Source organism: Mastigoproctus giganteus, chromosome 10, assembly GCF_048544385.1.
Source record: "Mastigoproctus giganteus isolate SK-2022 chromosome 10, ASM4854438v1, whole genome shotgun sequence".
In the NCBI taxonomy this organism is placed as follows: Eukaryota; Metazoa; Arthropoda; class Arachnida; order Uropygi; family Thelyphonidae; genus Mastigoproctus; species Mastigoproctus giganteus.
In genome coordinates this window covers 226,510,125-226,526,001 of record NC_143584.1, presented here as the reverse complement: position 1 = coordinate 226,526,001, position 15,877 = coordinate 226,510,125, and the positions used below count along the sequence as shown (strand labels likewise).

The following is a 15,877-nucleotide window of genomic DNA, read 5'->3' as shown; positions in this document are numbered from 1 at the left end:
ATGCTTTATGGAGTCAAATGTCTTTTCATAATTCACAAATACCAGGCATAATGATGTTTTATATTGATTTTCTTTCTCCATTAGCTGCAATATTATGTGGACGTGATCCATAGTTGAGAATCCTGTCCTAAAGTCATCTTGCTCTTTTAGTTGATTCTCATCAAGTATTCTTTCTAATATGTTAGTAATGACCCTTGTAAACAACTTTTAAATGTGGGACAACAAGCTAATTGGTCTATAATTTCCAATTTCTGATTTGTTCACATGCAAAACCATAAAATAAATTTAAGCTTTGCCTTTATACAAGGTGTGATCATGTAATTTGTAGACTGGTGCAAGATCTTATCTTAATTGTCATCATCTGAATCTTCTGTGGATTTCTCCTCAAGATACTTTCCCTTGAACTTTACATACTTTCGACACCGTTGTACCCAGACATTAGGTAGCACACGCCTCTTGATTACACTGGGGTTCGAGCCCCTCACCACCAAATACGGAGAATGCGGAAAGGTCAAGGAATGACCACCGCATATTCCTGGGGCAATATGGCCTTAGTTGCTAATGCTCCTAAAAACCAAACAACAACAACAAACATACCCAGACATTAAATGCTTCTTGCAAGCAATTTTTTGAAAGACTCCAAAGTGCTTCCGTTTTGGATCTGTGAGCATCATTGCGTTGGACACAAAATGCTTGCCTTTCAGAGCTTTTTTTTTTTTTGAGACATGGAAACAGGGATAAGTCCGGTGAACAAGGCTGATGTGGCAGAACCTCAGCACCTATGGCAGTTGCACAATATTAGCCCTATGGGGCCTGGTATTGTGTTGATGGAGAATCACTTCACACTAGAAAGTTCTGTCACACTGGAATATGGCCGTCTCACCAAGACACTCATTACCATACCTTTGGGTGAGGGAAGTGCATAGGATATAGGTTTAATTTTCTTTTCTTTTATTAATTACAGCAGGCCCCCGTTATAACGCGGTTCGCTTTACGCTGATTCGCTATAACGCTGTTCTTATATTATAACCCGTATCTGACTATAACGCTGTCACAGATCACTATAACGCTCTTTTACAGATTACATTTTTGACATATTTAACGAAATCGTTTCATTTGATGGAGTCGATAGCTTGAAAATAAATAGCAAAACAGCATTAAAACGTTTCCAACGCCGACTTGAGAAATTTTCCCACGCTCGGTGAAATTTTCTCTCACGCTAATTTAAGTACAGTCACTTGTTACGTAGTTCCGAGATCAACATTTTAAAAAATGATCAAATATATTGCTTGTAATATTTGCGTTATATGCATTTATCCGAAGTCTAGTTAGTCATCACTCAGTACAGTATTAGACATCGTGCGTAACGGACAGTTTACTTGAACATTGTATCATAATTAATTCAACCAACGCAGTTATATTTTCGAAGAGCTAATAATGACAGACAGGAATGAAAATGCAACAACGTCTGGGCGCAGTACGAAGACTATAAATGTAAGAAAAAGACTGAATTTGAAAATTAAATTAGACGTTTTGAAGCGAATCGATTCCGGTCAACGACAAGCGGATGTGTGCCATAATTTAGGACTCGCAAATTTAACTGTAAGAACAATTATGAAAAAATAAAGAATTAATTTTAGCAGCGGGAAAGATATCTGTTCCACTGCAAGCAACTAGGACTAGACCGGCTATTAGGATTGAAATGGAAAGACTAATTTTTTTGAAGATAATATTCCAATGCAGAATTCAGTTAAGTTAAATATTAAAAAGAGAGAGAAAGAGATTAGCCAATACGATGATCTGAAGAAAACTCGCCTAAAAAAAAAAAAAAAATGTGGAACCATTTAAAACTGGTAGAATAGATTTAAAATCCCGGGAGAAGCCGCTAGTGCAGATTAAGGAGCCGAAACTTTCAAAAAAAGAACTTGTTAAAATTATTGAAGAGGGGTATTATGTGTTATACTTCTCAACAAGTTTTTAACATAGATGAAGCAGGACTTTTGTGGAAACGAATGCCTAAAAGAAGTTTCATATTGAAAGAACAAAAAACATGCCAAGTTTCAAAGCGGCGAAGGATCGGTTGACTTTATTGTTGGGTGGTAACGCTGCGGTCCATTTAAAATTAATACCCCTTTTAGTTTATTTGGAAGAGGGCCAAAGTTCAACTCAAAATCCACACATTTTTCATGATTAAATTCATCCATTAAATTAAATCAATTAAATTCATTATTTTAATTGGAATTTTGTTTACTTTTGAGACGCAAGTAGTTACCACATAATTATACGTATGTAATGCAGAATATTTTATATGTGCAAATATTTGAATATTAAATATTTTGACCGACATTTGTGCATCTTTTCATTACCGTTTATTATTGATTAGGAAATATCCTATGGCACCGACCGCAGCTCACAAATACATATGTTACCTTATGGGAAAGTGGCGCTCGCTTAGCGCGGATTCACTTAGCGCTCTGTTTTTCCGGAACGAATGATCAGCGTTAAGCGGGGGTCACCTGTATTACTATTTATTTTTTTATTATTATTTTTTTATCATTGTTTTATTCGTGTTTTTTTTTTTTTTTTTTTTTTTTTTGGCTGGTGCAGCATAAGCTATAGGCTTTCTTGTACCATGCAGCCATTATTAATACTACTAATATGCTTCATTCATCGCCTTAACTGCTTCCAATGCATTTAAGCTCCATCTGACACAATGAATCACATATACCAGGCCTGGCCCACCCAATTCGTTCTGTGGGCCACCTTGACAAACTACAATTTTTTGTGGGCAGCATGTAAAATAAAACAATCTTTTAAAAATAAAAAATCAAATGCCATAAAAATTTATTTTATTCATTCATTTTTATTTTATATCTACACCAATGAAATATTTGCTTTTCTTTGCGATCACTCAATTATTTTAAAATCAATTTCAAAATAAAATAAATAAATAAATAAATTTTCTGTTTATACTCCGGGACGACCGAACGGTCAGAGGAGTTCACAAGATAGACAGAATACAAGAAACAGCACTGTATTCAGTAGTCACGGGCTTGAACCCCGGTCACTCAAGGCACGTGTACTTATGCATCCGCACTCCTGACCACTAGGCTATGGCGACACCCAAGAAGGAGTCCGAAAACCAAACCTTTGTGTTAGGGATGGCTCCCTGTTCCTTCTGGATGTGCAGACTGTTGGATCACTCTGACAATTATCATCCCATTGCAATTACTTCTACTCTTTCTAAAGTAATGGAGAAATAAATAACTGCATTAGTTGCACATCTTAATTGATTTTCCAGATTTTCATCAGTTATTGAAGCTCGAGATTTACTTTCAATAAATTTCATTTTTGAAAAAGAAAGTTTCAGAAATGCATGTGGATCCGAAGGTGCTCACAATTTTTTATGCAAAAAAAAAAAAAAAAAAAAAACTTAATTTGGGATACTTTTCCGCTTTCACTTTCACATACATGCTGTAAAACTTGATTTTTGATGTTGTGGTGTGAATGTGCTTTAATTCATTGTTGCACTGTAAATCAATTACTTCCATCTGCAGAGTTTCTAGTTCGGAGAAGGGATTTGGTGAAGTACAGCTGGTTTAGTATTATATTTCTTGTTATTTATCGTGCCTGGTGCAGCTAGTGAGTGATTTCCACTGATGTAGTCAGTAGCATAAAAATTATCTGGCAGGCGGCGGGTTAGCCAGGCCTGACATATGCTGTTCAGTCTGTATGTCCAACATGATACTTGCTTCAAAACAAATGCCAGTGATATGTGGCTAAAAAAAAATTTTCTTCACACAACACCAGCTTACAAGTACCAGCATATGCTCACAGAGTCTGCTCAGTAGCAATCAGGGAGAGTGCCTCTAGCAGCAGTTATGGAAGGTTCATGTGGTAAACATAGTCTTGCCTCAGTCCGCGAATTAAATGATCACCCTCGTATAAATGTAAAGTGAACTTTCAGTTATTTGCATATATGTACTTATTGCTAAAACTTTTATATTTTTGTAGAGGCACAACCCTCCATGTGACATATCAAAAAAAGTCCAGTGTTCCCAGTGTCAAGTTGAACTGTTGCCAAAACATTTGAACAAACACTTAAAGTATAAATGCCATAGTCGTTCAGCATAACAAAAACAAGAGGACTTCACTGAGAGAGTAACATTAAGGTTGGTTGAAACACTGAGTGTCTAAGTGAAAAAATAAAATTTACTGAAGCATATTTGTTTTTGACGTTTTTTAAATAACGTTTAACCCAGCAAAAGGTAGGGGGCTTTTAAACTGAGATGCCAAAGGACATAAGATTTTGCTTTATACTAGAGATTTTGTTTTGCTGTAATAATGTTAACCTTAAAACATAGATAAGAAAACAAGAATATTATATATCAATTTTCTTATATGTATATTTTATTGTATAATGTATATTCCTGGTTTCCCTTTTTGGGAAACCAGTTTCTTTCATATTACTTGCCTGTAATTTGTATAGGAGACTAATAGGTGAGAGTTATAAAGGGTCACTGATGTGACTATGGTGTCTGCCAGATCATTTCCCAAGATCCCAATGTGGTTGGGCATCTAGCAGAAGCAAATATCAAATTCTGATTCAGAAAGGAACTGTAGTGAACTAAGACAATTGGTATGTATATAATACATTTTTGGTGATGGTGGATTTGTGTGTGATCCAAGGCTAGTTCAACTGAATGCAGCTCTGCAGTGAATATACTGTGTTCACCAGGGATCTGCTCAGATATCATAGCTGTCTGGTAATACAGTTGCAGATCCAACAGACACCTAAGACCTTAAACCATCTGTGTAGATTGGCAAGAAGTCAATGTTCAGATCTGTGTGCTGTAAATAGCTACTGGTAGACATATCCAGCAGATGGAGTACTGTACTTCCCCCAATTGTTAAGAGAGAAGCTGCAGGCAGGAAAACAAACATGCCAGGGTGGAAGGAGTCTAGGTGATGGGTTAGCATTGTTTATGGTTACGTCCAAATCTCTGAGTAGCCCTTGGATATGAATACCAAATGGGTGGCAGTGTGGCAAGTATTGTACAGATTTTCCTTGTGGCTCAAAAATGGGTGTCCACATGGGATAGTGTGGCAGGGATTTCATTTGTCAGCATACTAGAGAGACAACTGTCGACACATAGACTTTAGACAGGAGATGTTCTGAATGCAACAGTAGTAATACAGATAGCTTGACAGTGAATGGGGTCAAGGAACCAAAGAATGTTATTTATGGCAGACACATTCACCTGAAATCCATAATCTAATTTTGATTGAACGAGGGAACAATAATACAGATGAAGTAAAGTGCACCGGTGGACATCCAAAGAAGTAGAGGAGAGAGAGAGCATGAAAATGTTTAGCCCTCTTATGCACTTAGTGCATATCTGATGAAAAACAACGTGTAAGAAACAAAGGTCTCAACTCTGGAAGACTAAAATCAATAGTAAACTGCTGCAAGTAAAAAAAAGAGCCACAGCTATGGGCATACTAGTTTCAGGAGAAGCAGGCTAGAAGTAATTCTGACAAGACTCCACATTCATTCAGTCATTCCCATTCAACTCATCTGTATTTGCTTCTGGAAGAGAACCCTCCTCAGTGATTCTTTTGCCAGTCTCCAGCTAACAATATAGCATATTCTCATTGAATGTCTCCAACAATCATCTATCCAAATATCCAGCTTGCAGGAACCCTGAACTTTATCACACATTCTTGGAAATGATGAAAATCTCAAAGAACTGTTTAACTATTTGAAATGCATAAATTTTATAATTGTCTGTGATCATAATGACACATAGAATTAGTGATAAGTAAGTCGTGAACAGGCACAATATGGCCCAAGAGGCACTTGTGCCAAAATCACCATCAGTGAATATGAGTCCCAAGAATTTTGTCTCTGCTACTATTGGAATGGTGCTTTGTCCAAGTTTTAATTCAGATTCAGTGTGACAATTATGCTTGTGACAAAAATGAATGCAAACTTCTTTCTTGAGAACCTGAAACTATTGGTCAATCCCTGGGAGTTAAGGCGATCAATGGCTTGTTGCAGTTGTCTCTTGATAACCCTCATGTTTCTTGACTGGGAAAAAATGCTGACATCCTCAGCATAGAGAGCACTGTTTATGGTTGGAGGAAGTTGTTCAGTAATGGAGTTCACTTTAATGGCAAAACACATAACCTTGTGGTCTTGGCAAAAGGACCGAGAGGGTGAATCTTACTCTAATCTTAATATAACTTAGAACAGGCGACGAGATAAATTTTTAATAAAAATGGGAAGTTGACCTCATAGACAGGTTATAAAGATCTTTTAAAATACCACATCTCTAAGTGGTGGCATATGCTTTTTCAATGTCAAAGAAGAAAGGTAGACACCGGGTGCTTTCTTCTTAGGAATGCATCTCGAACAGATGTTTCCAGTCTAATTAAGTATTCCAATGTGGACCTGTTCTTTCAGAAGATGCAGTGAATGCAGGAGTGGAAGTCATTTGATTCTAAGTACCATAAAAAATGAGCATTGACCATTCTTTCTTTCTGCAATACTTATGCACAAACAACCAGTTAGACAATAGGTAGATATTTTTTCAAAATTTAGGATCCTTTCCTGGCTTAGAAAACTGCTGTTCAAGGAAGATTCTATTATAGAGAAAGAGCAGGTGATCCATGGATTTTGGTGAAAAGTATTTAGTCATTTCATAATGGATGTCATCTGGTCCAACAGCATTTGCCTTTGTAAGGGTGAGAGCTGTTTTTCTGCTCATGAATTGTAAAAGGCCCTTTGATGTAAAATTAAGGACATCTTTCTCCATTTTGTGTTTAAGGAATAGAAACTTGGGGGGGGGGAGGTAAGATGTTGCTGAGACGATAGGAAATGTTTCCCCATGAGCATTAACTATTGCAGTTTGAATCTGCAATACTGCATCCATTATATACCAGGATCGATGGGTGTGCTATGTATTTTCCCTACATTTTCTGGATTTTGTCCAAGACTACCTTGGAACTGGTTACCTGGGTAATAGAAGAAGTAAAATGGGTCCCGGATTCTTTTGGTTCTGATGTTGGATGTGAAGTGCATTAGTGCATGTGTTTAAAAACTATGAATTTAGCTGTAGTGGGATTTTGTAGGAAGATATCCCAAGCTCTGTTTTATGCATTTTTTGCTAGCTGTGCTTCTGAATACCACTATGGTTTGGGAAATGGTGGAAACTGGGTGGATGTTCTTGGAATTGCAATTGCAGCTGCTCGGACTATTTTTTGTGATGTACATGATTGCTTCATCGATAGTCTCCTAGCTGACTATAGTGGTGTAAAAATTTTATAGAAATCGAAAGGCACATTCCAGTCATCTTGAGGCACCTCCGTAGCCAGGTTGGAAGGAGCAGCAGTGCGTAGCACACGCTTCTTGATTAGACCGGGGTTCGAGCCAGTCACCACCAAATACAGAGGATGCAGAAAGGTCAGGGAATGACCACAGCGTATCCCGGAGCAATATGGCCTTAGTTGCTAATGCTCCTAAAAACCAAACAACCTAAACCAGTCATCTTGATCAGTCTTCCATTGGGATAGCCTAAACAGAAGACATGGTCTCCCCTATGTAAGCAGGTTATCATGGGTAAGTGATCACTTCTGTATTGTTTCTCCTGCAACTGCCAAGCAACCCCAAGGGCTCACATCTGGTGAGCATGGGTTTGGCACACCCAAGTTCCTGAGCTGGATATCATCATTCTTCTCTTTTTTGGTGATTCTCTCTCTCTCTCTCTCTCTCTCTCTCTCTCTCTCTCTCTCTCTCTCTCTCTCTCTCTCTCAGGGTACTCAAATTTTTTTTGGCTGGTGCAGCATAAGCCTCAGGCTTCCTTGCACCATACGACTAATAATAATAAGTGAAGGGAGGAAAGAATGGGAGCAGATTAAAAAGATCACTGGCAAAAAATGTACAGGTAGGCATGTGGAAGATGTTTGTTTCCATATTTAGAATGAGAGGTCAGTGAGCATATGCTCTATGATTTGTCTCTTTCCAAGGATGTTATTTTAATGGACATAACACTCCACAGGGTGTTGTGTCCAGTAAAACCCCCCAAGGAGTAAGAAATTGGAAGGCAACTGTATTACAATATTATCATGGTCTTTTTAGGGGTTGTCAGTTCAAGGTGGCAAATAAATAGAGCAGTCTGTTAATAAAAACCCCCAATGTAAGGCAAATTGCTACAGCATCTATGCTGGTTGTAAAAAGCAAAGGCTGAAATTCAGTCTGGTTGCCTGCAAGGATAGCAACTCCTCCATGACCACATCCACAATTCTATTCTTATAAATAAGCATGGCGTTATGTATAGTGGGGTCATCATTTGCATTTCGATAAGGCTCCTGTACACAAAAACAGGCTGGTGTGCTTTGGCTTGATTGTGTTCTGCATTTTGCTGGAATGCACTACAGTTCCACTGTAGAAATTAAGCAATTACTTGGGCTTGGTGGTTCTGCCAGTCAGCATCTGAAGTGCTGAAGGCTTACTTTTCTCAGTCTTGCATTTATCATTTTTGTGGAAGTATGAATGCTGTGCTATGTCCATTTCTTCCTCCACAGAGTTCCAAGAAATTTTTGTCAGGTACCTCTTAATTTCAACATCCATTTTTTCTTTACTGCCATTATCAGTTTGGTTTTCTGTGCTGTTACTTTACTGTTTGATTTGTGTAGTACTGGTGCACAAGGAGTTATTGATATTGGAATGGCAGCTGAATGAGTTTTCTCTGCTGTTTTTTTTCTGAACTCAATAAATAGCAAGCAGTGGGTGCAAAAGACTCTTTCAGTGAGTTCAGCGATACAGTCATTTCAGTATGAGTTCCAATAAAACATTTCTTAGCAGCCTTTTCAGCAGATGTCGCCTTATTGCTATTTACTAGTTTAACAGCTTTTCTGACTTCCTGGTATGAGATGTTTAGCTCTGCTTTAAGTCATATTTCTTTTTCTTCCTTCCACCTCTTGCATGCTTGAGAGTATGCAGGGTGCTCTACTTGGCAATTAATGTAGGTGGGTTTTGCAATTTTACATCTCATTAGGAGATGTTGGCATATTAAAAGTAAGGATAATGTTTGTAGTCAGGCTAGGTTCCCATCCGATGTACCAGCATTTCCCAAACTGGGGTCCGCAGACTCCTGGGGGGTTGGTAGACCAGTTCCAAGAGACGTATGTATATAAAATTGATAATAAAGTTATTATTACAGGTAGTTCTCGACTTTACAAGTTAATTCGTTCCTAGTGCGCGTTCGTAAAGAAAAAACTTGTAAAACGGGAATTGAATCTCATAGACAAAGTTAAAAAATAGGGGTTACGTTATCTACAATGAAATTAGTTAGCTAATTAGTTTGTTTAAACAATGATTGATTTATCCAAAGAAATGAAAACAGCCTGTAAAATCAAGCAAATTATAATAATAGAGAAATTATTTATGACTTACAAATGTTAAAGAATGTTTATTCTTCATCAACATCGACTAAATGCACACTCGTTGATCACTCATTATTGGCTCGGCACTCGTTGGTTTTTGCACAAGGAGTCGTCATCAGAAATGCTTCAAGAGGCATTTATTTCCAAGATAATCTCTTTTCTTTATGAATTTCAATAGCATGCATAAGCATTTTTTAACGGAACGCACGAATTGCAACCAACACGATTTGTGCGGAGTAACAAGTTTACGAAGCAAAAAAAAAAAAAAAAATGAAGAGAAGATTCTGAAAATTTATTTATGATTTTTATATAATTGAAGATTTCGGTAAAGGGCAAACACATTTCACCATAATAACGTAAAAACGCACACAATTCCAGCTATCGGTATTTTCACAAATGCAATAACATAGAGTTTACTACTCGTTTATAATTTCTTGCAGTAACAGAAAAGCCCAATAAACTGGAAAGTGCAAATTTTTTTTGTTTTATGGTTGTGACCTCCAGAAATGCGCTTTAGAAAAATATCACAAAGCTGTTCAAAATTGGTTCTTATAACAGAACATACAATAACGATGAAAGTGTAATGCTTTTAATGATTTGAATTGGTAACTAATACAATTTACACTATAAAAACGACCTTTTAGGGAGTTATATAGTGAAAATTTGAACTTCCGAAGTCGCGGAATGAATTACCAAAAAACAATGTGTTATTGGGTTCACATTACGATATTTTTGCGATACGATGGAAATGGATTAATATCATAAAGCATGGTGCAGTATTGTATAACTACGTGCGTGGTTTGAAATGCGGTTTTTATGAATGTTTAACATTCATTTTTTGCCATTAATGTTCATATTTTCAATTTTGTTGATACTTGATACTTTGAAAAAAAAAAAAAAAAAAACTCGTAAAGCGAGAAATGTCTGTATATATTTATGTAAAAATAAGAATAAATAAAGTTGGATTGTTTTAAACATAAAACTGAATGTTTTTTTGATTTTCGAAGGGGTCCATAAATGTCTTTTGATTTTTTTTAAAGGGTCCGTAGATCTCAGTAGTTTGGGAACCACTGCTTTGTACAGATATTTGCTTCGTAGCTGTCACTGTTTAAGGTTTCAATTCCGAACAAGATCTCCTCTTCAGACACTTCCAGAAGATTTCATTCAGAGATCATGTCTCAGGATGAGTTTATAGAGGTGGCTTGGAGGAACTATTCTGAGTGTTTGCCACACTTGGTTTCAATGAGGATATCTCCAGAACGTATCCAGTTTACTGATTTGGGGCACCTTCCAACCCATCCAAACACTTCTGGATAAAGAAAGGTGACTTTTTCCCTATAGGGTTTTCTTTTGTAAAATGGATTATTATGTGTGTAGGTGTAAGAGCTGATATTGTTTCATTTTTTGGCCTCTTTGAAAGAGAATCAGACACACCATGTCTGATTCTCTTTCATTATTTTCTGGTAGGGGCCGTTTTGAGACCCCAGAAGAAAATTTTAGATTATCAGGATTCATACTATTTTTTTTTTTTTTTTTTTTTTTTGTTTTTGTTTTTGTTCAGTGCCTGGGCTCCCCACTACCCAGTAAGCAAAATTGCTTAAGATGCCAGGGCTACACCAACACCATACCCACACCTCCACCAGCTTGAATCCTGTCTCTCGGACCATGAATATGGGCATGGCATCAACACAGTTGACCCTTGCACATGAACCCACTAGCCGATTGAGGCAGGGGGCCAAAGTGATTTGTTGAAGCTGGGGGACCCCCCAACCACCATGATCCCGCTTTCTGAGTTTCTGCAGGTCGTAGTACATGATGAACACTGGATTCCTATCCATAATTCCAATCTGGATCCCAGCAGCATCGCTGCGAGAACCTCAAACTACATACAAGTGGCCATTGAGTGTCCTTATCTATATGGATGATTTGTAGTCTTATCTCTTAATTTTTTGTTCTATTACTGTACTATATTGTTTTAATCATACCTACTGAAATTGTGTTAATTTATCTGTGCCTTCCATTGAATGCTTCTACATTATAATAGCTATCACCTGTTCACCTACAAAAGATAGATTATCTTTAATCAATTTCTAAATGCCTATAAATATTCAACGACGGAATCTGCTTTGGACTCAGAAATACAAATATTAACTAGCAGGTTCTTAAACAGGGGTTATTCCATTGCCACAATAAACCGAATTAGGATACAGGCTAAGGATAGGATACAAAATACTACACCAACCAACAATAGTAATATCAAAAAATACTTTATTTCTGTCCCATATGTTGAACAGTGGCACAAACAGCTTAATAGATTCTTTAAAGATACCGAATTTAAAATTATGGCCAGGCCAATACGGAAGTTACACACTATACTGAACAATTGCTCGGTTCTTTCCACGTTCGCAACACAAATTAATGATCTGGTATATAACATTTCTTGCGGCGATTGCGATTCGTCTTGCCAAGGTTCGACGCGATTTTCTCTTAATATTCGTGTAAATCAACATGAAGCCTCAGTTCGTGCTTCTCGTTCAGCAGCGTCAGAATTAGCCTTTCATGCCATTAACGAAAAACATACTTTTTTATTTAACGAGGCCAAAATACTTAATATTCAATGTAATTATACACGACTATTAATTGCAGAAACCGTAGAAATTAAATTACATGAGAATTCTGTTAATGTTCGGCGGCCATATTTGATCTCCGATGCTTGGACCTTTTACGCGCATGCGCGAAGACAAATAATCACTATTTAAGTTTCAGATTTCAACCCTATTCGGTAATTTTCATTCCTGTGATCACGACATACGGTCGAAAAGCATTGTCAGCTTAAGGAAGGAAAATCGTTTTGAATATTTTTGTTAGATTCTTTTTCATTGTGTTAAATTGGTTTTTAATTAATTATTTATATTTTACTCTAATGTACCGGTAAGTTGTCGTTTTTTCCGTTTTAATTTCTGGAGTATATCATTTGGAAGTGTTCTATGTACTATATTGAGGTATACTCCTCTTATTATTTTACAAATATTAATATCAACATAGAACGTATTGAGTATTACAGCTCTGATTCATACTATCTAATTTGTTTTTTTTCTTACATGTAAATTATGCTCATTTAATGTGAATTTAGTTTTAGCTCATTTTTCAGGAATATATAGTAAACCCTCACTAATCTGATTACAGTTAATCTGAATCAAAATATGAAAAATTCCGTTCACATCTGAGTACTTTTAAAGACACAGGATTTAGGAAGGCAGATGAGTCACTGACTGCGTAGAGAGAGATGGATCATACATTATGTTGTCTTGTGTGTTGTTCAGTATCATTGTTGACTCTGAGTTGGACGGATGCTATTGCTTCATTTGATTACTTTATACATATATATGTACATAAATTAACATATTTTATATAATTATGGGTTCTAAAGAATTTAAAAGTGGAATAAAAAGAAAACATGTTACTTTAACTATCATTAACAAGGCTCAAAGTGAAGAACAACTTTTGAAAATGGTGTACCTGGAAAAGAAATTACTGAAGAGTTTGGTATTAGCCAATAGATTATGTCAGATATTAAAAAACAAAAAGAATCTATAATGCTATTTTCTTTAAAATTCAATGTGGGAAGTGATAAAAGCAGTGCATCAAAGACAGAGTAAAATGGAGGAGAGTAAAAGACAGACATTAAAAAAGTCAAATGATGTGTTGCTCGAAGAAGCTGTATTTAAGTGGTATTCATAGCAATGATTAAGTGGCATTGGTGTGCAACACCACCTGATAAATGTATAAAAGTACAATACATTTATCTATCTATCAATGGATAAATGTATTGTCTTTTTATAGTTTTTAAATAAAGGCTCTATGGTGATATTTTTTTATTTAGTTTCATCAGCACTACCTATATTTTATTTATTAAAATTTTCCATTTATTTGTGTTATAAATTTTTGTTCTTTTAGGACTATCTTTTGCTTCACTAATCCAGATTATCGCTTAATCTGGATGAACTCTCCCCTGGTTAATCTGGATTAGTGAGGATTTACTGTATATGTACCCAGCATCAGTGAGGGTGGAGGGCTGTAATACCAAATAAAAAAGTAAACTCACATATGACTAAATAATATACCAAATTCATGACTGAATATAACTGAGTTTATTTCTCCCACTATTTTTTTCTCGACAGATTTGCTGATTTTATGTTGAAGATTCATGCCACAATGCAGGATAAGCTCCCTGATACAAGATAAAAGTTGCTAAAATCAGGTGTAATGTGAAGAGTGATAACTTTTAGAATTTTAGACTTATGAGAATTGTAAATATAACAACTCTGTAAATATAAGTTGAAAAACAATGTAAATTTTCAATATTATTCTCACATACATTCATTTGAAAAGTGTGTATTTTGATAGAGTTACTGTTGCTGAAATACTAGATTAATCCATTAATCAGGATACCAAATTCAAATGTAACAGCAAGTGCTAGCAAATTTTATATACAAATTAGTTTTGGGAGAAGGGACTAAGAAAGAATTTAAAATTGAAAACTCTCAAATTGTAATCTCACTTTTGACATATTGTGTAATAAGACAGAAATAAAAAAACTGTACATAAGAGTCTTGTAATGCAAAAAAAAATTTTTAAAAATCCATACTATCTAAAGCTACTATCTTATGACCAAATCCCAAGGTAGAAAAATGAGAGGGAATAAAAATCTCTATGGAAAACTAAACATGATGAAAATGGTGTTATGAAGAATTTTTTTTTTATAGCTGTACTTTTCCAATTAAAAATTAATTAATGTTGCAGATTAGTAGGGAATACCATACTGGAGGAATACTAAAATTCATACTGACTGTAGTTCTAATAGATATTTAAAAGAATGCAGTAGGGAAGTGGTGTCCAACCTTTTCTTGTACAGGGACGATATTCAAAGTTAGATTTATTTCGCGGGCTGCACTGAGTGATTTGAGAAAAATTAGTGTGTTACTTTTTCAATGAAGTATACTGCACGTAGACTTTTGCACATCTTCCAAGGTCAAGCAGAAGGCATGACTTCTGCTGCATAATTGGAGTCCCAGAACATTTTGATAGCACCTCTTATATACACACGCTTCTGGTCGAGCATGCGCATATTTGATACAAAACGTAGATAAAAGAAAAGAATTCACAACACCAACATCTGGCTTCGTAACTTCAACACTCATGCATTTGCAGTAATGAGCGCCGTAGTTTTTAAATTTGTCTTTTTACACTTATTTTAGTGTCATACGCTGTTCTTGAAATAATTAACAAAATTTAAAATGCTGTTTTAGTTCACTTTCTGTGTGGGCCATATAAAAATTATTCACAGGCTGTAGGTTGGACTACGGCCTGTGAATAATACGTAGGTTAACCCATCGCTAATGGGTTAAATGTGAAATCTTCCTATCTCTGATATTTAGTTATTGTAATGGTATAATGTTTAGTTTCATGAAGTGGGAACAATATGATTATTTTCCATCGAATATCTTACTTTTAATTATTCTTAATAAGCATTTGTTTGATTTTTGTTAGGTTTTATGAGTAATAGCTAAAAAAGGGGTCAGACCTACAGTTTTTAAAAAAGGTTTCCTTTTTGTTAAATTGTTAGCCATGTGGTACAGGGAAGCACCAGGCTTTTGCTGCATCAACTAACAGAAACAAGTTAGGTAATATATGTAATGAGTTACATTTCAAAAGGAAGGGATGAATCACATTGGTCTGCTAGATGTCAGTGGTTCAGTCATTGATGATCCTGCTCAGGGTACTGACTCACTGAATAGTTGTTTGTGTCTACATTCACACACAAGAAATTCTTTAGGGAAAGGGATATCATGAATTTATCAAATTCTAACAAGGAGCTAAATGAATTTGTGATAAAGAAGCTGGAAGAGAAGTTGTAGGTAAACATAAAAAAAAAAAGAAGGCACTTGAAGGATGAGTTGGTTGATTGGGGTTTTATGGCACAAAAATGATTGAGGTTATAATGCACCAGGAAAAAGTCAATTTCTAAAAGAAACAAAGATTTTGGTAATGTTTCAGATAAGTTACTTCACCAAAATCAAAAATTGTGTAGACTTCAAAAATAGGCAGTATGAGAGTAAAAATAAATTGTCTTAAATTATATAAGTGTAAAGAGATAAGTTTGTAAAAAATTAAAAACTGCCGACGTGGTTATCGTCAAATAAAAAATTCAATAAATGTATCGGGCTCAGTCAGATGATTAAAAGTGGTAAAACAAGCATTTATAAAATTGGTGCATTCAGTTAAAATATGCTTAAAAGATGTTAAAACAGTCACGTTGCTCACATATAGGAGAGTCATTAGCCCTCAGAAGAAAAGAATGTGTTAGATGGCTGCATCCTGTGCTAAGCTGAGTGGAGCACGTTCACAAACAACATGCCGGTGTCTCCCA

The 15,877-nt window shown here is 35.8% G+C and overlaps 1 protein-coding gene across 1 annotated transcript in view; it reads left to right on the top strand.

The window, feature by feature from the left end:
* LOC150080000 (uncharacterized) overlaps positions 1–13,678 on the top strand; it is a 136,418-nt gene extending 122,740 nt beyond the window's left edge. The window contains exons 13-15 of the mRNA XM_090383327.1: positions 4,015–4,172; positions 10,488–10,770; positions 13,629–13,678. Of these exons, the coding sequence (XP_090239453.1) occupies positions 4,015–4,134 (120 nt within the window). The 3' untranslated portion in view covers positions 4,135–4,172; positions 10,488–10,770; positions 13,629–13,678. The remainder of the gene's footprint in view (positions 1–4,014; positions 4,173–10,487; positions 10,771–13,628) is intronic.
* Positions 13,679–15,877: the final 2,199 nt, after the last annotated feature.